The sequence below is a fragment of the Dicentrarchus labrax genome, unplaced genomic scaffold, assembly GCF_905237075.1.
Source record: "Dicentrarchus labrax unplaced genomic scaffold, dlabrax2021, whole genome shotgun sequence".
NCBI lineage: Eukaryota > Metazoa > Chordata > Actinopteri > Moronidae > Dicentrarchus > Dicentrarchus labrax.
The window spans coordinates 28,970,116-28,992,343 of NW_026136719.1; the positions used below are offsets into that span (position 1 = coordinate 28,970,116).

General features: G+C 40.6%; 1 protein-coding gene across 1 annotated transcript; it reads right to left on the reverse strand.

The window, feature by feature from the left end:
* Positions 1 to 601: 601 nt before the first annotated feature.
* Positions 602 to 21,741, reverse strand: LOC127352200 (neuropilin and tolloid-like protein 2). The gene is made up of 10 exons (XM_051380388.1): positions 21,202 to 21,741; positions 16,240 to 16,296; positions 15,845 to 15,988; positions 12,917 to 13,165; positions 12,333 to 12,380; positions 11,654 to 11,781; positions 9,006 to 9,234; positions 3,613 to 3,726; positions 3,317 to 3,447; positions 602 to 2,536 (listed from the first exon to the last, which is right to left on the reverse strand). Exons 1-10 carry the CDS (start codon positions 21,209 to 21,211, stop codon positions 1,793 to 1,795), a joined length of 1,854 nt encoding a protein of 617 aa, XP_051236348.1. The 5' UTR covers positions 21,212 to 21,741; the 3' UTR covers positions 602 to 1,792.
* Positions 21,742 to 22,228: the final 487 nt, after the last annotated feature.

Sequence of the window (22,228 nt, forward strand, 5' to 3'; positions counted from 1 at the left end):
TTAGTAGCATAATGATCAAGTTAACAGTTAGTTTAAATGATTTATGATATTTTAGATTTAAGCAACATCTGACTTTATTCCCAGGATTATATATTGATATTATCAATATATAGGGGCTGGAGAGGAGCACATCACCAGAGTCTAATGCATGTAGCCATAAGTATCTGAAGGCAATATTTTTTAAGAGGTTGCCTTAAGCATTTGACAGGATATATGCATCATGACCACAAAGAGGGGGGCTGAGTGGAATGTGTGTGTAAGACAAACAGAAAAAAATGCTGCGAAGATTCATTTATATGATTGACAGTCACGATGATCTGCAATATCTGTATGCATTTCAAGCAGAACTGATTATAGTGGAACAACTAAAATCTGCCTTAAATCCTGCAAAATTAACCCTACATTCATTTTAAGGGTCACACAACTGAGCAAATAAATCAAGCTTATAGCATTTTTTTTGCATGTAAATATCTATCTACAAGGTTTGTTTTCTATCTGCATGTCACAATGTGCACCTTACCTTGTTGTGAAATCTCCAGCCTTTGGGTGGTGCCATTTTCATCTTTCTTGGTTATAGTGAACAGAAAAGCTCACACAGGGAGGTGAGTAAGCTCTCATTTAATTCAACAGAATGAAATTATACAACCAGTGGTTAAAATCATAAATGAGTCCCATATAGGCTACATGTCTGTCTCAGTCTGAAACAGGTTGTGCTTGTTTTACACTCTCAGTTCATGGAAAATTTGAGAAATTACGCTTTTCCTCGTAAGGGTGGGGGTTTGGGAGTGGGATGGTTGCTATTTTGATTCAGTTCAGGTCTCACAATCAAACATTTCATATTCCATAAACGATCACTCATAGCCTGAATGCCCATATGCTATAAAGGCTCAAAGAGCAGAAATATTTTTTTTTTCTCAATTTCTTACCAAAATAGGACAGTCTCTTCATGTGCTCTTCCTGAGGAGAGACTGAATGGAGCGTACCCTCTTTGTATGTGTGAGGTAACCATGAAAACTACATAATTATTATAGTAATATCACATCATTATCATTGTCATCATCATCGTCACATTTCTGTCACCAACAACAGCAACTTCATCCTCATCATCATCAACACCACATATCATGGTTATGTCATCTTCATAAAATCATCTGAGCAACAAATTCAAAAAAGATTAAAGAGTCAAAAGCCAAGCATCATCATGAGGCTGGATATATACTGGTTTTAACAGTACAGTACACTGACAAAAATAAAGACTCAAATTATTAGAAGACGCACTATATATCATATATCTGTGCATGGCAGGTGAATACATGTAAAAACTCAGTCTGTAACATCTCTTTGTCTTTCTCTCCCTGTTTCTGAGTGGTTACCTGGTCTTCTAGGCTACCAACAGAGAGAAGTCTGGGTCTTGCATGCGAGAACCCTCTTCTTATGTGTGTCTTATGAAAAGGAGAGATTAAATGAGTATAAGACTGGAGGAGAGACGACATGTCTCCACCCTCTCTTCACTCGAAATCCTTAAGTATCTTGAAGAATAGAACCAATAGTTTCTTGTTTTTTTCCTCCTTTTGTTCCTTGATTTTTGTCTGCCAATTTCCCAAACCTTCAGACGAGACTTTGAGAGAAGAACCTGAAGTGTTACTTTTAATACTGCTTTGAAAGCAAATGCAGAAGTTGGAAGAGTGATCAATTTAAGATTACTGTGATTCTCCTGTCTTCTCTTCTTCCAATGTGTGAAATACCAGCTCATTCTGCATTCCCTTTCTCCTTTTCTTCCTCCCTTCACAACCTAGAAGTCCATGGACATGGAGCGCTGTTGTGGGTCAACTATGGTGGTACTGTTACGAGCGCTGTTGCCGCGGATACTGAGGGTTCCGCAGGCTCCTGCCATCCCACCACCGATACCTCCAGCGATGCCGCTGGGCCCCGCCATACCCACTCCTCCTCCCATACCCATACCCATTCCCCCTCCCATTGCCACTCCTCCTGTTATCCCCACTGCTCCTCCAATCCCTCCTCCTGCAATGCCGGATGCCCCTCCTCCTCCCATTGCTACTCCACCTGTGGCTCCTCCTCCCACTCCACCTCCACCACGACCATAGATCTCACATGGGATCTCCTCTGTGACGCGATCTTCAATGACCTGCTGGTCGCAGTCGTGAGTCTGTGAGTGCTGCTTGTAGCCGTAGCAGCTCTTCTTGTAGCTGGCCGTGGAGTTGAAAGTCTTCATGGGCGGTGGCTTGGAGAAGTCATTGTGGTAGGACAGCTCCATAGAGCTCAGGGTGGTGCGGCTGTGCTTCATACTGCCGCCGCCAGTAGCCACTGAGGCTTGTGAGCCACAGTGGTGCTCGTGGACACAGCGGGACATGGTGGACGAGCGCCTCAGCTTGTGGAAGCTGTCCAGCTCCTCAGACAGGTCAGCTAAATCTGATGAGATCTCTTTGTCGCGTAGAGAGAAGAGCTCATAGTGGGGTGGGTCGAAGACCTCCTGGAAGCCTGCCTTATTGAAAACACCGGGCCGGCGTGCTACAACCTTGAAAAGGAAAAAGGGGATGTTACACAGTTCTGTGCACCAATCAGAATTTAGCAACATTTGAATCACGTGTGAAGACGGTTGGTTGGTTGTTGCTTATGTTACCAGACCACTGTCAAATCAGATCAGCAATTATACTTTTAATTATAGTATAGTTAAAACAGAATAGTTAGTATAACTATATTATAGAATTATACTTTATTCTAGATTTGAAGTTTTCAGGGGCTTTAAAGGTTATATATATACTGTATATATGAAATGTATAACAATGCAGCAGCAAACAACAGAGAATGACATCCCCCTCCCTGGTGGTGATTCCTGCCCTAAAACAAGCATTTAAAACTCAAAACAGCTTGTATGTCACACATACCTTACCTTTTTTAATTTTGGCACTATATTTCTCTTATCACTAGATAATCAACAAAAAGACACAATACTTGTTTGCTAGTACCTTTTTTTTTTTTTTTTTTTACACCTATCTAAAACAATGTTTTCTGGGCATTGTGGGAAATCAAAACTGAAATAAAAATAGATGAGGCAGGTTAATAGAATGTGGCTAAACTACACAGAAAACCACACTGAAACTAAACATATCCTATATACAGCATTATTTCTGATACGGTTTGTAATGATGCATTTGTCTTTCTTCCCTGTCTCCAGAGCTACGTGTGCTCCCAACCGGTCTGGAATCCCACCATCACTTTCAATTATGTGTCTCTTTTTCTCTGGCTTGGTCTGCTTTCCTGCTGAACAAAAGGTCAACCACAAAGGATGAGTTACCTTTTTCCTTGGCTGCTTCATCTGGACCAGGATGGAGATGATAAGAAGAACCAGAACTATGCCTGATGAGACACCAATGACAGTGCCATGGGTCTTAGTGATCTGATGAAAAAGCCCACTAGATCGCTTCTCTGGTGGGGGAAGGGGTGAGGGGAGGAGAGAAGATGTTAGTGTTAGAAAATAAAATATTTTCAAAAAGAAAAATCTATTACCAACCCTGAAAAACTGCAAAGACAGATCCAAATTCAACATAATAACCTCAATTGGGAACAGTGAGCAGAAAGAAGACAAATCACCTTTGCAGTGGTTTTCATCCCATGGGTACACGCAGTTCTGAACCCCATTGCACACCAGGGAGTTGTTAATACACATGTTGCTGTGGCAGAAGAATGTATTGCCTGAACAGGGGGCTGCAGGCAGAAGACAAAAGATAATGGAATTTAGAAACAACAACAGGATAACAGCTGTCTGACAGTGCTGAGTAAAAGATGACTACACTGAAAAAGACTTGAAGCTATTTTGATGGTAATAACAATAAAACAATAACAACAATAAAATATCGATAATCTGGCTCTTGAAATCTGTGAAGGCATGTAATATAAGATATAATGTTCCATTATTTCTTGAAACACTTGAGGTCTAATGGAGACAGTACACACACAAGGCCATACATCATCATTTCCTGCAGACACAACATCGGGGTGATGAGGGGAGGAAATGGCAGCTTCACTGAGCTGCAGCCTCAAACAGGGAGTTTGAGAAGCAGGAGACGAGGGGGGGGCGGTGTTGGAAGGGTGGATAGTTGAAAACTAGGAGTAGGCAGAGAGAGAGAGCGAGAGAGGAGGAATATGACAAAGATGAATAAAAAGGCAGGGGGTGGGGTGGTGGTAGAAATGGGTTCAGGCCATCATAGGGTGTAAATGGTCAGACAGGTGCTGTGAGACACACCACATTAAAGTGACTGTTAGCGTATCAAGGCTGCAATGGCAGAGACAGAGATGACTAGTAATTGATGCTGGCTGCTGGGCTCGGGAGATCGATGTACTGCCAGAAAGAAGAGCTGCAAGGCTCAGGGAAGATGCAGATGCTTGGTTTTGGTGTAGACGATTTGGGGTGGCTGCAAAAGGTAAGCTAAACCTGGCTGTTTTCTGTGAAGTGGGGTTAGAGATGGATAAAGTGGAAGTAACTGCCACTGAAAATGTACCATTGTTCATTAACACTGGTTAAGAGTAATTTTTTCTGCTTTGATATATTAGAGGACAAACTAGAATCTAACACAGTCCTCCCATTTAACAGGTCAAAAACTGTCTGTACTATCAACTTTGCCGTTGGCCATGTTTATTATCTAAAGTAATCTAACTAGTGCTGGGCTGTACTGACATTCTGGCAGTTCCACACTATAACTTTTTTTATTTGCATCACTGGGTCTTTATGGACAGTTGCAGAATGTAAACAAGTTTTATTGTTTTATTGTGCAAACTGCAACAGAGTAAAAACAGAGCTTAAAAAAATGTCAATATTGCTTTTGGAGTTGTATAAACACCATAAATTGACATAAAATGACTGTTTTGTCCAGTACAAGATAGTAAATTGTAGGTTCTAAATTGTTGTGTTATAACAGTTAGTACAGGTATACAGTTAATAGGCTGCCTCTTTCAATACAGCCTACACAGCTTGCCCCACCTGTAGAACACATTATTGTTGCCTATTGAAGAGTTAAAGCAATTGTTTCAGCTATGCACCGGTATGAAAAAAGCCACTATATGGACTCATCCAGTATATTGCCCAAACACTAGGTCTAACATAAAATAAATCCAAGACAAAAGAAAACATCTTTCTGAAACCTTCCCCTGGTTAAATGAAGAGCAGGGTGGATACCATAACCCTGTTTAAAACATGTACCCTGTAGTGTCACATTTCCACTATTTCTAACTATGTTAACTACATTTGTAGGTTTTATAAGAATAATAATAATAATAATAATTTTATTTGTATAGCACTTTTAAAAACATGGTTTACAAAGTGCTTTGACAGAACACAGCAAGAATACAATTTACAATTACAAAGGACGATAAAATAAATTGCATTAAATAGTTGAAATAACAGAGGTCATGATAAAAATTAATAAAGTAGGTGAAATAATAGAGATGGAATAAATAAAAAAAGACAATAAGTAGAACAGAACTCAAAGATGGTTGGAGTAAAAATAAACATAAAAGGACCACATCACATAAAGGCTATAAAAATGGGTTTTAAGAAGTGATTTAGAAGAATTTACCGATCCTGCAAGCCTTATCTCCTCAGGCAGGGCGTTCCAAAGTCGAGGGACCCTTATGGCGAAGGCACGATCACCTTTAGTTTTTAGTCTCGACTTTGGAACTGTTAGGAGGGCCCCGCCTGAGGATCTAAGGCTGCGAGCTGGCTCATAGGGAATTAAAATATCTGTAATATAACTCGGACCCAGACCTGAGTGTGCTTTAAAAGTGATCAGTAAAATCTTAAAATCAATTCTAAAACAGACAGGGAGCCAACAGAGGGAAGCTAATATTGGAGTAATGTGTTGACGTCTGTTAAAACCAGTTAGATGCCTAGCTGCTGAATTCTGTACCAGTTGGAGGCGAGAGAGTGATTTTTGATTTATGCCGGAGAGAAGGGAGTTGCAGTAATCTAGTCTGGAAAAGATGAATGCGTGAATTACTTTTTCCAGATTGGGGGGTGTAAGCATGTGTTTTATTCTAGAAACAGAGTGTAGCTGATAGAAGCAGGACTGGACCAGTTTATTGACATGACGGATGAATGTCAGCTCTGAGTCAAAATGTACACCTAGGTTTCTTGCAGTGGGTTTTATGTTGACCCGAGAGGGGACCAAGGGCTTGCTGATAATGACTAATATTGTTTGGTGGTGAACAATATGATTTCTGTTTTGGTGTTGTTAAGCTGTAAGAAATTTTGGGCCATCCAACTGTTAATATCTTATATTTATATTTGTGTGTCGTCTGCATAGCAATGGAACAATACATTATGGTGTTTAATAATCTGGCCAAGTGGGAGCATATAAATAGAAAATAAAATCTGACCTAAAATAGAACCACAGGTACACCACAGGTAATTGGAGCTGTAGTTGAGGAATAATTACCTGTGGTGACCGAGAAGGTTCTGTCTAAAAGGTAAGAATAAAACCAGCTAAAAGCAGTATCCTTGATGCCGACCCCGGTTTTCAGGTGGTCTAATAATATTGCATGATCAACAGTGTCGAAGGCTGCACTTAAATCTAAGAGGATTAAAATTGTGCTCTCTCCCCTATCGGCTGCTAAAAGAAGGTCGTTGGTTGCCTTCAGGAGGGCAGTTTCTGTACTGTTGACAACAACAACAACAACAACAAAACAATCATTCAAGATATAAGATTAAAGAACAGCCTTTTTCCCTTATTCTTTTGAGTCAAGTAAAGTCAAGACTATTGATTTATATAGCTCTAAATCATACATTTTCTGCAAAGGACTTTAGAATTTGTACAGCATACAACGCCATCTATCCTTAGGCTCATTTCGATGAGAAAAAATGTCCTGCTAAAAAGCAGGGGAAAATGGAAGAGATCTCAGGGAAAGCAACAGAAAAGGAATCCCTCTTCCAGGACCGACAGACATGCAATAGATGTTGTGTGTGCAGAGTAGACAGAAATAACATTACATTAAAATTATTATATTAAAATTATAATATGAGAAGTCATCTGTCTACAATATAAGTTAGACACAAACCTACCACAAAAAACCCTTTTTTTCTTTATCAGTGTCAAAGAAAGCATCATTGCCAGAGAATGCCTGTTCTATACAACCAACGGTTGCACACCCACACCTACACACACAGAGGCTTTAGTAGCTGCAGATACACTCTCTTTATCATAGCTGAAACAGAGTGTGGCTCGCTCCACCAGCTTCACCCCTGCTCCCCACTGTGATGAGGGCTCTGAGCCTCTACTTCCCTTTCCCTGCATGCTTCCTCTGCCTCTGGGGTTAAATACATTTTGACAAAGAGACATGTATATGTGTGTGTAAGGGTATGTATAAATAGTGTGTCTGTGCTGGAGTGTCCATCCCTCTATCTCCTAGTGAGCATGTAGACAGGGTCGCTCCCCTGACACTGTGATCACTTCTAAACCAATTATCCGCCTCACGCCTTCAAAATGTAGCCTTTAACAGTGTGTCAACAACGCTTCACCCTCTTACCCCACGACCTCCCTTCATACACACACACACACACACACACACACAGACACACAACTCATGTCTGAATGTATGCACTGTGAGTGTATGTGTATATATATTTATTAAAGTCTTAATATGTCTGGTTTACATCAGAGGGGGTTCTATCGGAAGATTAGAGCACATTAAGGATGATGGAGTGCAAAAGGCAAAACTCATCTTGTTCTCTGAGTGACAAAGATTAATGGTTCCCTCTGACCTCCAAGTAAACTTCAGTCGCTGACTCTGACCAAATAAAGTTTTGGAGTTATTCAAGAGACTTCAGACTTCTCTGAGATGAACTGTGTGATCAGAATTAATGAGGATCCAAACGGTCTTAAGGACTCTCAGAGTAAAAAAAAACCATCCTTGCTGAATTTAAAAGGCCATTAAGTTCTGACTGCAATGGTTATGGGTTTGCTGATGAAAACAACATTAGCATTCAGCCAGGGGTTTGGAAATGTGCAGGAGAATGTGGCAATTAATATCTCAGTCTATTCAGGCATTTAATGAAAATATTACGGTGTGCTAACAGAAAATAATGTTTCCTGCATGGCAATCCTTGCTACATTATGTGCAACCTTTAACAGCAGCTGTTTGGTGTTTCTTGTCCTTCAAAAATGATGAGGCTTTATATATAATTACTTCCAGCAGATCCATTAACCCCACTCAGCTTTTCTTTTCGCCAAAATAGATAAATTCCTATTTTCCTGTTGAAGTGACCTATAATAAGCACAGAATCATGCTGTGACATGCATATCAAGAAATTATTTGATGCTTTCAGTTATTCACAAATGCTGGAGTAAATAATTGGTTTTCTCATATCTATGCTCTAAACATAGCACACTGTAATTAGCTTTCCTTGCTGAAATGACACTTCAGTGTCTATTAGTTACGACTGATAGACTAAATGCAGGACCTCATAAATCAACAGTTTTTGTTTGTGTGTGTGGGTGGATAATGTTGTGGCTGTTGCAGTAAAGTAATGACATATGGTGCCTTTCATCATAGTCCTTAACAGAGACTTACACAGTCATAAGGGAAACTGGGAAAGGAGTTTTGTGTTCAAGTGATCTCCATTACATCTGAACACATTCAGACCAAACTGCAACAAAAATGTGGAATCAGATCTACTACGGTCACTGGATGTGTTCATTTAAATAATAAAAACATAACTGGGCCCTTTTCTTCATAATGATCAATTCTGAATGTAATACAGGACAAACAGATAAAGAAATTGCTAAAAATCCATCAAACACCAAAGAGACACTCAAGAAAGTGAGGATAGAGCTAAGGAGAGCCACATAATGGGAACACTGAAGTGCTAAGTAATGGTGCAGTGTCAAGCCTGTGAAGGAATGGCCTGAACAAAATAGATACTGCAACAGAAATGATGGAATGAAGATGGAAAAGGGCAGGGGAGTTATTTTGTCAGAAAGACTGGCACTCACGGTCAACAAAAGAGGTGAAGAGCATGCGGAACCGGCTGAGACGGCTCTTCTCATCAGCCCACATTCTCACCACTCCGACACCATTATCCAGCATCACATCATTGGCCACGGTGCTACAGAACTTGGCCTTGAGGTTTTCGATGGCGCTGCTGCCATCGTACACAGCCACAAAGTTCTTCTTGCACTCATTAGAGTGTTCCATCTGGTACTCCATGAAGCGCAGGTAGATCTGCAGATGCACAACATATTCAAATCAATGTGGAGGTAAATGAACTAGCACCACCTCACAGCTAATCATAATTAGTAACTTTTATTTAATCTACGCAATCTTTATGAAGGTAAATACAAAATGTGCATTACATCAGTCAAGCAAATGTATCTAGAAAACGTTCAGATACAGATAATGAATAGAATAAAAGAGATTAGAGAAGAACCCTATGATACATTGGTGACCTGCCCACCTCTTCACCAGAGCATGCTGGTACAGGAAGAGGATAAACAGTTTAGAAGATGGATAGAGGATGCATTAATGGGAAATAGAATCAAATAATAAAAAAATAAATCTAATCTAAGCTGTAATGTAAGTATGCATCATTCTTACAATGATAACTGGCTACTTAAAAAAGTCAGCCTTTAAAGAAATCTGTCATGGTGCAGCCTGCTCTGTCTCTCTCACCCTCCTCTTTTCTTTAAGATGTGTGTCAATTCAGGGAACTCGGCAGGGACTGGACGCCAGTGAGCTGAACCTCCTCCCCACATGAGACAGTCTGGCCTCAGAGTATAAAACTATATATATGCTTGGGTGGTCCATTATACCATTTCACAGCAAACGTCTTAACTTGTTACAGCATTTTGGCTTGTCATAGACAGAAAAGAGCGGGTGTTACTAATAACATGAACAATGGCTCTGTAAGCTATAAGCTGTGACAGTATGACAATGAAACAGCATGAACAATAACAGGACTTTGAAACTGATGCAGCTAAGTGGAAATCAGCCATAACACCTGTTCTTTTCCTACTTTTACATGTCAAAAAGTCTATTGTGAAAAATATGTATTACACAACCTGTAGTTTGCACCTGTCCACTTTTGTAAATCACATGAATGCCACTGAGACCAGACGCAGCTCATTAGTGAGCCTAAACATATAGTAGTGTTAAGTTTCAACCTGTAATTGCAAAATACATGCTTTTTAATTGTGTGAATAAGTCAAATCAGCAGTAATGACATGATGAGATCTTGGACACGGGGGGCAACAACTTGGATGAAACTTCAGCACATTAAGCACACAGGCACCTGTGACCATGGACAGTTAAGTAGCTGCTCTCATACTGCCGCTGAGTGTGCTCCACTGTTCCTCCTGCCTCAGTGAGCTAATATCTGGCTTGGCAACTCAGTGCAGCTGCTAAATTCAGATCCTCATCAATGTTGCCTCACACTGCACATGTAGGACCAGTGAAATGACTGTGGGGACTAATGTGTGTGTGTGTTAGGTTGTGCATGTTTGAGTTATGCATGAATGTTCACACGTGTATGCATAAAGTATTACTTTGTATAGATACAGTATGAGTGTATAATATGGGTGATTACTTACAGTACTCTATGTACAATTATATTATGTAATTTGTGACGGTATGTGTGCATCTGCTGTTTTATACTTAATTAGATTTGCATGAATTTGTGTTTGCATGAGTTTGTGTGTGAGTATATTGTGGCCAGTGAATAGCATAGGAGCTTTCTGATGCCTCATTTAGTCATGAGGGAGAAGCAGAGCAGCAATTAATCATGGCTAGCTGGGCTATGGTTTTAATTTCAATGGGGTTTGAATATCCACTCATAAGAACTCATGTGCACATCACTGAGCTTTCACTCTTGGCTTGAAAATGTACTTCAAAATGAATATCCGGGGCTTTGTTTTATAAATAAAATTTGCCTGCATTGATCTTTCCCATATTGCCTCTCTTTGCGTTTACACTACTCATATCCATTATTGTGTATTAAATTACACTTACAGTACAGTCTAAACACTGGAGGATATGTTCTCAGTGACTGGAGCACACAACTTCTACTATATGCATTCATACAAAATATTTAAATCAGGAAAACCCCAGACAGACTTGTGGGGAACAAATCCATTACGCATGTTGATACTGGAATTTGTGCATTGACATCACATTTGCTATTACAATACAAAAGAGCTAATATAAAACTAATATTGATGTTAAGATAGAAAACCCTGTGAAGGTGAGGTGCCAGAGCAAATACAGAAATGGGGAACACACTGAACAGAATGATAGTACACACAACTATTTAGAATTATGTTCTGTTTATATTCAGAGCATCATTATTTCTCATACATACATACAAGAGATGATGAAAGTCCTTGTATACTTTAATGAGTTCTGAAATCTTAGGATGTTTATATATTTTATGCTGTAACTACTTTAAGTTAAGCTGTGCATTTGTCAGATATATTAGAGATATTTTTGCTTTGAATATGAGTCACCCAAACAGTAGCATAGACCAGAGCCTACATTGTAGCTATTTTATATTCTGAATTAATTTTGAAAGAAACAAACATGGGTTGAAGGACAGGATAGAAGAAGCACGTCTTCATTCCTGACTGCTAATATGGTCCTGTGTGCTGACCTTAGACTGAGGAGGAGCCTTGATTGTCCAGATACAGTCCAGAGCGTCACCGGGCTTCACTTTCTCTTCCTCCTCCACCTGACTGGAACGAATAATCCCATCCCATCCGCCGATTTCAAACTGACATTCTGCAGAGAGACAGAGAAAATGTGGAGGAGAGGAAAGAAAAAAGAAAGGGAAAGGAAGAAGGAAAAAGGGTCAAAGACAGGCAAGGTGAGAAAGGGGTCAAATGGAGAAACATGAGACGCAAGCAAAAAAAAAGTGTCGAGATAGAGAGAGAAGAAAGAGCAGAAGATAAATAGGGAAAAGGGTAGGAAGAGTGGAAGAGCAGGACAGACAGAAAGACAGATGGATTTTATTTAAACAAGTAAAGGATTTAAGATGGAATTGAAGTGAGGACAGCGGATTAGGATAAAGGACAATAAGAAGTCACAGGAATAAAAGCAGAAAGGCAGGAAGGAACGCGCAGGGTAGGTGTGTGTTCCTTTGTGTGTTTAAATTTGTGCGTGTTTTTGTATGAACATCTTTTCACTTTATGTGCAATTTTGTGCTTGTCAAGGTACATTTGCGCATTCAGCATTCACGTCAGAGGCAGAGATAGCCTGCGGTAAGCTTCTGAGCACAGAGGAGCTCTTCAAAAAGGATCGAACACAAACCAGCAAAATACTGAAGAGCTTACCTGGGATGGGGTTTAGCAGTCCGCCCACGTGCAGATGGAAATCAGGGTCTGAAACGATAAGATTTGGGAGGCACATTACTCTCAATCCACACAGCAGAAATAGGTAAGCAGAAAACACAAGATAAGATCCCATTAAGGCAGGCCAGATAAAGCAGAAAGGGGTCTGTTTGAAGTTCATATCTGCTGTCTGATGAGAGACACTGATTTCTAGGCATATTGGGTTTGGACTCAGGAGGCTCTGATGTTGATCGTGTATCTGCTGAAGAGCAAGAAAAGTGAAGGTACGATGGCTATGATGTGTGGAAAAGACCACCTTGAGAGTCCATATGCGCCCATATGTCATTATTTATGGGTAATCAACATAAACAAGATGGTAAACTCAGAAAAATTATGTTTTAGGGAAGAACGCTATCTTTTCTGACAGACTAAGATTAGATTCTCTTTTATGTTTTGGGGGACTTTGTCAAAGCAAACGAACCAGATCGATCCAGTTCTCTACACATCTTAGCAAAAACCTTTCATGTGTACAGAAGAGTTTGAGGGAGTTACAGACACTGCAGATATGCAGTTTTGTGTTTCCCTACCTGCAATGAAGGTGTACTGGATGCGGAAGCCAAGGCCTTCCAGCTCCTCGTCGCTGGTGAACTTGATCCACATGAAACGTCCCGTCGATGTAACCAGGCCTGGGTTTCTCCCCCCACAGAAGCGATCAATGAGTGGAGAGAACCCAAATGGCCCATCACGGATTTCGATGTGATCGAAGCGGCACTCAAATGATGGCTCAATGTAGTAATTCTTATCAAAAGCCAACTGAATCCTTTGTCTAGGGAGAGCTTTGGTGAACAAGGGAGCAAGGGAGAGAAAGGAAACAAAAGGGGTTAATCCATGAAAGGAATAAAATTAAATCTAGATTTTGAAGAGCAAGGATGACTCTGAATGCTATTCTAAAGCATAAATTGAAAGTAGAGTCAGATATGAGTTAATCTGGATTTTGAAGTTTTGGCTGTTGCTTCTAACCCCTCAGCTGATCTGTGGAGCGCAAACTTTTTAGAAGTTGGCTCAGACTTATGTGAAGGCTGCTGTAGGTAACTAATGCCCTTTTCAGACATGGAATATGTACCATTGCTGACCTTATCTATCTGTTAAAGTGATGGCTTTTCATCATTCTGACATTGCTGATTTTCACTTTAAATGTTCCTTAGATCTTTAATCAGACATGACATTTACATTTATAGAGAAAGCCACAATGATTGAGTGATATTTGATATTTTATATATGTCACTGCTGAAGAACAGCATTGAGTTAAATAGTATTAATATAAAGGAAGATGACTTTTCTGTCCTCTCAAAGGCTGCAAAACTGATACATCTTAAGATGTTTTTTTGCTGTAGAAGCTATATCTGTGCATTGACAACAGATGAGGAGTCTGTTTATTCTTCCAAACCATTACTAATTGTGGCACTTTCTGAACACAAATTCAACTACACAGCCATGATTGGAGGGGCAAGCTGTATAAACCCAACCCTAAACTTCCAAGCCAAATGTTGCCTAGATGCTCTACTAAAGCTGAACAAAGAAACGATTGCACAGATTAAAATACACATTTAACATAATTAGTTCACTTAAACTGTTTATACTTTGGTTTGTGCTTTCCAGTTGTGGTAAACAGCATTATAAGCTCATTTCTGCATGTATGAACTATGCATGCATAAAGCATGAGAGAAAAGAACAAGATAAATGCTCACTACAATTTTCTTTTAACCATAAACACAAAGGGGCATATTCCCATATGCACACATTCAACACACAGTTGCACACACAATTCACATGGATATATATACACACACATTTACACACAAGCATACACAAGCAGAGATACAGTCTGACATGTCAGCATTGCTGTCTCTGAGTCAGTAAATCCAGAACACTGCAATCACAGCATGAGCTGTAGTTCAAAGGTTCATGTGTCATGCAAATCCAGAGTATATCTATATATTGAATGGACAGAACTCTTTAATAACATTACCCCCCACACAGAATTTAATGAGGGCAATTCATGCCTGCCTTAGAGGATGAATCATACAGAATAAAGATGCTGAGGGTGGGAGGTGGGGCTCTGAATCATCTCTGGATGGAGAAGCCAAGTATGCTCCATTAGGGAAAAAAGAGCAAGGTCAACGGTGGTACATGTTTATGGTACAGTGTGCAACTGAAATAGAATAACACAGAAGATTCTGTGTGAATTTGTGTCTCTGTTCTTGTCTTTGAATTTGAGCCTGAATGCTCTCTCTTTCTGCTCGAACGAGTGGCTTGTATGCCTGCACTTCCTGTTATCGGTGTGTTCATTCCCTGGTGTGCTGGGTCTCATTCACTCTATAACTTTCTATCTCCCTCACACACACACACACACACTCACACACACACACACACACACACACACACACACACACACACACACACACACACACAGCTTGATACAGAAAGAGCAGAAAGTATAATCACTCGATCTATTGAGCTGATGAACTGGGGGACATGACATAATCAATGAGCCTCACTAACCAGAAATTATAATTACAAAGCTATCTGATTAGCACTTATGCCAAACGTTAGCATTCTGTCTCTGTGAGAGGCAGAATGAAAGGCTCAACACTGGAGCTCATTTATGAATATGACTAAGGCCATTCAAGACCAAATAATAGCAAATGATAGGTTCCATCTGTCGCTTCTCAGACCCACTGCGATGCACTTCTGCACACACCAGTAGGCTGTATGTGATAGAGTCACGGCTTATTCATCAAAAATAGCTCTGGGCTCAATTTGTCCACAGGGGGAGCCCTTGAGCCATGTGTAAAATGTATTCCCCACCACAGCAAGAGAAGAACCAAGCACAAGTCTCATCTGCATGAAAGGCTGTAGTACTTCACGGACAAACAGTTCATCAATTCAGTATGAAAACACATCATCCAATATTCCAGACCTCATCTCCTATAGCTGCTAATGATGCTTTCCATTATGTCTGCTGTGCGGCAGGCCACCAGATTACTGATGGATGTGATATTTCTGGTAAAAGCTAAGGTGTTGACAAGGACGCCTGCAATTCAGCGATATAGCCACCAAAGCTCAGTTGTGTAGCAGATGTTCATCTCTTTTATGTTTCATTATATAGCATAGTCTTCTGGCACACCCTGCCAATAGAGATGAACACAGCACTACTCTGATTAGGCCACAAGTCAGGGGCTACCCACGATGCGCCACTCTCCATCTTTTTCAAAGGGTTATATCTGTGGGGTGAAACAAACTCCGGATGGCTCATTCGGAAAATGTCAGGCTGATTGCCCACCAGCAAAGGAACAGAAAATCAGATAGGGGTGAGGTTATATAAAACAATGTCAGTCAGACTAATGACATTCACTAGAGGAGGCAATATGCTGAAAGGCGGGAAACCGTGTCAGCTGCTCTGATGACAAAAGCTACCGAGCAGAAGATGAAGAGGGGAAAAGACCCTGCCTTACCTTCCAGGATGTAAACGCACTCTTTGTTGGGCGGGTAGGTGGTGGGGTAATTGGGCGATGTGAACACGCCGCCATTGATGTTGCGGACCCACGTGCCACAGTCGTTCTGGTTAGGGCTCTGGCCGCCATGCTCGCTTGGGGAATCTTAAAGCAAGAAAGGCAGAGAACAGATGAACAGATGGGTTATTGAGTCGGGGGATCAATGAGTGAATGATTGGAAGTCAGGGAGATCGAAAGGAGCGACAAAAGGAAAAAGCAGGTGGGGAATAAAGAGGGAGGAAAATAACACTTTTGTTTTATGATACAAGTAGAGATAATTCCTCCCTCTTTCAGATGGCTTCAATACGGGTGACGCAACATTCACAGAACAGGAGAGCATTTGGGCTCTAGCTTACCTTTACTTCTCTGTGCCAGAGCGAAACCCTCTTCTATTAGAAAGAAGAGTATCCACGCTGCAAAACACAGATATAATAAATTGGTCACAGGTGGCATAATGCTGCATTTGTGTTCAAAATGGAAATCACTAAACAGCGACAGAATAAGTGTGTGATCAGCTGCAGCATTGATTTCACCTAACCTTTATGAATAGAGAATAACATATAGATCAATACATTGTTTAAGTATATCCCTGATTGAATTGTTACATTTAAAAACGAAATATAGCTGAGAAAGGATGAGGAGAGCTGTGAGAAAGGATAATCATATGTTATATATCAGTGTAGGCATGTCTTAATACTAGTGCATGTTCAGGATATAATGAAGATAATGAAAAATTACTTTATGTATCCCCTTGAGGAAATTCAATAATCATATCATTGTCAATACAAAGCATTCATGAAGGGGCAATGCTGGGGAAATATCGCAGAGACATTTAGTGGTGAATCATCTTGTAAATGATGGAACTGGAAAGACTGACAGATAATGAGAATTAAACACGTATAGCTGTTAACATTTCTAACTTTGAACACATTGGGTACAGACGGTTTGCCATACGCCTACATGTACCAAATGGTTAATGAAGTAAAAGCAAACATTCAGACAGCCTGTTCTTTTCAACAAACATTTATGAGTTATTATCATTTCTTTATTTTGGCTCTGTACTCCCAAACTCATACTGAACTAGGACACAAATCACTTTTTTCACTATTCACGAGTTTGCCTGTTTTCTTGACTGATTAATTGTGAGTCTATAAAATGTCAGGAAACAGTGCAAAAATGCTTTCCTTTTTCTTAAAACATCTTCAAAACTTTCTCCCCAAAAATGTCAAGTTTACTTTCACATGAGCAGAAAAAACTAAAATGATTGATCGGATAAACGATAGTTGATTTTCTCATTCATTAACTCTACACAGCTGCTATTGATCTAATTTGACTGCACATGTAGACAACTTAAAAATGTAAAAAAATATCATATTTGTGGTTTCTCAAAGTAATAAAATGTTTGAACATGGCATGTTGTGAATAGTGTCCCTATGAATGGCGGTGTGGCAACGCCAGGGTCGGAATAGAGAATCTGTAGTTGGGGTGAGTGCTCCTTTTGTTTGCTTAAGCCCCTGCCCCTAAAGATTTCTGCGTGCATCCGTGCTCTACATGGACTAATTCCACAGATTCTTGCAGAAGAGCGAAATGTAGCAGTAGAGGCACAACACTAGAAGCAATAGTATTAGCAGTGGCATTAAAGTGTGCTAGTGGTAATTTTGGTTATAGAAGCTTGCTGATACATACTAGTGTTAAAGTGGTTAAGGGTAGCTTTGTTAACTTTAGTAGCATCAGTGGTAAAATGTTTCTAAGATAAGCAATATAGTCTCATGTAATTGTTTCTGTAAATTGTACAATGGTTGCTGGGGAACAATCCCTGCAGAGACACTTGCAATAGTTAGTAGATAGTAGATTAGAGACAGCTGATAAAATTACCACTCGTGGTGTCACCAGAATGAGTATGTGCAGAAGTAGTACTACTAGTCGTGGATATGGCAAGATTATTGGAAGTAGTAGAACAGTAGCTGTACAGTGGGAAATGGAAAGCATAATGGGAATAGCAGTAGTAGCAGGAGCAGCAAGTAGAAGTTCATTAAAGATAGTTTCAAACCATCAACTCTCATCAAAACCACGACACTCTAACCTACTAATCTAGAGCCTCTAGGCGCCAGAAACATAAAGCATTAGCAGAAAAAACAGGATTACTGGCTCCGAGGCTTACAGCGCTGATGAGAAGACAGGCATTTGGGCAGAGCACGGCTACAGACAATAGGTGAAATATGTTTTATTACAATGATATCTGCACCGAGGGCGAGCACGTTACAGCTTCTGACACTGCCTTGCTCTGATAAGCCGCTGTAGACCTGATCCCCACTGAGTTCATAATAGGTTGGCCCACTCACATCGAATTAGAGAGCGAGCGAGAGCCTGGCACGTTGCATAATGGCACCCAGGAAGGAAGGATGGAAGACAGAGAGAGAGAGAGAGAGAGAGAGAGAGAGAGAGAGAAAGAGAGAGGGGGGTGGGGGTCTAATGAGGAAGAATGCATGGTTAACATAAGCAGTGAACACAACTACTCGGATGAGTATGCATGTTTGAATGGACTTATTTCCAAATGCACACAGACACACGGACCCCAGGCTCTGGGTTTCTACATTATCTTGCAATGAAGTATTGTAGGTTGGAGTATGAACTACCACAGGCACATTTAGGCAACAGACCACCCAAAGTCAAGAACCAAAAAACAGAAAGATGCTCTCACCATCCGGTCAATAAATCTTAGCTATAGATAGCAGGAACACTGTAAACTGTTGCTGCCCTCAGTGAAGCTGGTAATATCGTCATCCATTCAAGGACTTTAGGCAGGAAATATTAACAAACCAGACAACGCTTGTTTTACCTGTAAGAGTTAAAGCCAAAAAGCCTCCATGAACTGCAGCGGCAGAAATGTTTATCAGGCTATAAATATTTAAATTAACTTATTAGGCAAACGTTACATAATTCATGTAGACATTTGTAACATCTTTTGTAACATCATAAATAAATCACAAGCTAAACAGAGTTGCAGCCATTGCCACTTTAACACCAAGAGAACAACTCGTGAACGTGTATAAAAATTGGTGATGAATGATAGTTGGGTCATTGTAAGTTCCTTAGAGAAATATTTCCGAGATTTGAAGGCACCCTCATGCTTTAAATCATTTTAAAGAATAGATGAAACATTACAGAGGGTTCAACGAGTCAAGGCTGTAATCTGTTTGGTTTGGATAGGTCTGTTTTTTCTCTAGAAATTGTCTAAGCGTTACCCAAAAAACATTTCTGTAAGACAGGACTAAACAATGATTGGAAGTGATGTAAAAGCTGATAATGTGGACTGTCTGAATAAGGAACTATGGCCTAAACTAGGTCTATGGGCTATGACGTAAATCGGTGTTACCAAACCTGGGGTCAGGACACCCACTAGAGGCCGCCAAAGCTTCACTGGGGTCATGAGGCCTTCTTGATTTTAAGGGGTGTAAGACATCTTTAAAAAATATACATTAGGCCTTTATCTCAGCATTTTGTTCATATCTGCGAAGAAAACTAAATTAAAATGTATTTTTCTTTAAGTTTAAATAGTTTAGATTGATAGTATGTAGGATTGTTAAAAAAAATAAAAAATACATAATCCAGGCAGAATGTATAAAATATCAATAAAACTCATATTTAAAGGAAATAATCTGCTCCAAATTAATATAAAGTGCTGGTTTTACACAAAGGTCCTGCAGCTATTGTGTTCACTATTTGGTTTCATTGTTCAGTTTATCAGTTGTTCTGTTCAGTTTATCAGTGTATAACTTATATTGTTGACTATAATATGAAAGATCCATAAAATCTGTCAATAGTTTATCAGTTTAATAGTTTACAAAAGGGGTTCCTTAAAGGAGAAAGCTTTGCGTAAAACCCACGTAAATTACAAGCTACAAATAAGCTACCAGACTTTATAGTTAATTTACTAATTTATCTTATAGTTTGCCTACTGAGGTAAGGGTTCATAATCCCAGTCCATTTAAAGATTCAGTGATTGTTCGTGGAGTAAACTGAGGCATTGTGGTATTAACAAGTCATAGCCTAAAAGTAGGCTGCACTGATGCCACTTAAGAGCTCACTACAATTACACTATATTAATTAGGCTGAACAGAAACCCCATTAACAGTTAACTCTGCACTTAAACAGTCGCTAAAGCTTTACGAACACACAATTTACAGATATTTACCTGTTAAACCACAAATCTACTGCAGTAAACTGCCCGCACCGCGGCATCGAGACCGCTTCACTGAACGCATCAAGAGGAGGTGTTACAGCCGTGTGCTGCGGCGCGCGCCTCAGGTGCTGATGGCGCGAGACGGCGGCTGGAGCTGGACTCACAGGAGCAGCAGCACGCGCAAAGGCTACAGCGTGCGCGGGGCAGCGGACGTGTCTGGCTCTGAACTTGGAGAGCTCCCTTCACCGCGGAGGGGAAGTAGCCCTGTTGTGAGTAGTGTGTAGTAGTACAAGCTGCTGTCTGGTTTAACCACAAAACAAAATGTTTCATATTATTTAAAGAAAAATGCCACCAAAACCTCCAAAAAGCGCTTCTTTTTGTGGCCACATTACCGGACACAACATAGTATTTGAGACAGACATTTTCTACCTGTCTTTTAATGTCAGTGAGATACATTTAGACTGTCAAACTGTTCTCTTATTGGAAACACGTAATGGTCCCTGATTGGTTTTTTTCGCCCCTTTATGGATTTCAACTAGTATTTGACCTTTGCTGTCCATTATACTCGTGAATCTCAATCAGACTGCCCTCCCGTAGGCTGCGTGGACGGAGGCACACCTCGCACTGCCCAAACTTGCATTGGTGGATTGTGAATCCGTGGTTAATGGCGATGTCGATGTGGGCAGTAAAAACAAAAAAATAAAAAAAAGGAGGAGGAAGATTTGCCATGACCAGTCACAAGAGGGTAAGTTGGTACTAAAGACAAACAAACGAGACAGAAATGGAGATGTGGTAGAGAGCGGTATAAAGAGGAGTCAGTTTGCAGTTATTTACCAGAATGGCGTCTCAGTTTGAGAGAAATACATCAAAATAATATAATATAAGGACATTTTTATCTCTCCCGGAGCACATTCATCATGAGGGTTTTATCCTTTCATGCCACCCTAGTTGCTTTGGATGTGTTGAAACCCACACTCCCTGCAAATTAAACACCAACTGTGCTGGAAAAAGAGAATGTAAAAAAAAAGGCAAATACATTTCATCCAAGCTTCAAATAAACAGTCGATTCCGTCTGCCCAAGGCGCTGGACCTTGACGCGCATCACTGATGCTCGGGCAGCTTGCGTGCAACTCACCTCTGTGCATTTCCTCTCACGGTGTGATTCCAACCCAAAAGCACCTTTTCTAACAACGCACTCCTATTCTGCCCATGTTAGGGTTCCACTGGGCTCTTCACGGAATCCAACTTTTCTCCGACAACAGTAAATCCATTACGCGGAGACACGCTCCAGGAGGGGGAAGCGGCACCAAGCTCCTCTTCAGTCGGCGATCCCGCTGCGTGTGGCTGGAGGATGAACACTGCTGCGAACCTTTCAGCCAGGCATCATCATCATCATCACTGTAAATACAGCTTCCAGGGGGACCACAGTGGGGGGTGACATGTGCAGGATGATGGACTGATCCAGCGGGGCTGACGCGCTCTAGGAGAGGTAGGTATCCAAAAGACGCATGAGGCTGGATGCTGGATAGAGAGATACAGAGGAAAGAGAGTGAGAGAGAGATGGAGGGAGACTACGGAGGAGGAAGAGGAGGAGAGTCCGTCTCTGTCTGCTCTCTGTCCGTGTCTGAACTATGAAATGCTCCCGAACGAGGCTCATTTAAGCCGTGGGCGCTGCTTACATCAATGAGTGGCTTGTCGTGAGCATGGTCAAGGTAGACACAATGAGGAAATATCTTTTCCGGTCCCGTCTTTCAAAATAAAATCTCGCCGGCGAACTTGTTGCAGCAAAAAACAAAAACGAAGTGAAAAGAAAGACGGAACATGCATCGTATTACTGAAAGCGGATTTTAAATAGGTAGGGGGCTTATTATCTAAATATGTCTTGTTAGTATTGCCGGGGGAAGATTGGACACGTTGCAAATGAAGAGATGGGCTTAACGCATAAGGCTACAACGGCACTTAATATACACATAGAGGGCTGGCTTCACCGGTTGCATCCCGGTTTTGTGATAAACAAGTTCCCCTGGTTGTGCACATTACGATATCTTAAGTGCTGCTTGATTAAGCTTATCTCAAGGAATCAGTCTTTGTTCTGCTGGCATGGGTTGGACATTTTAGTTATGACTGGACAAATCTTTTCTGTGCACCTCATCTCTAGTATT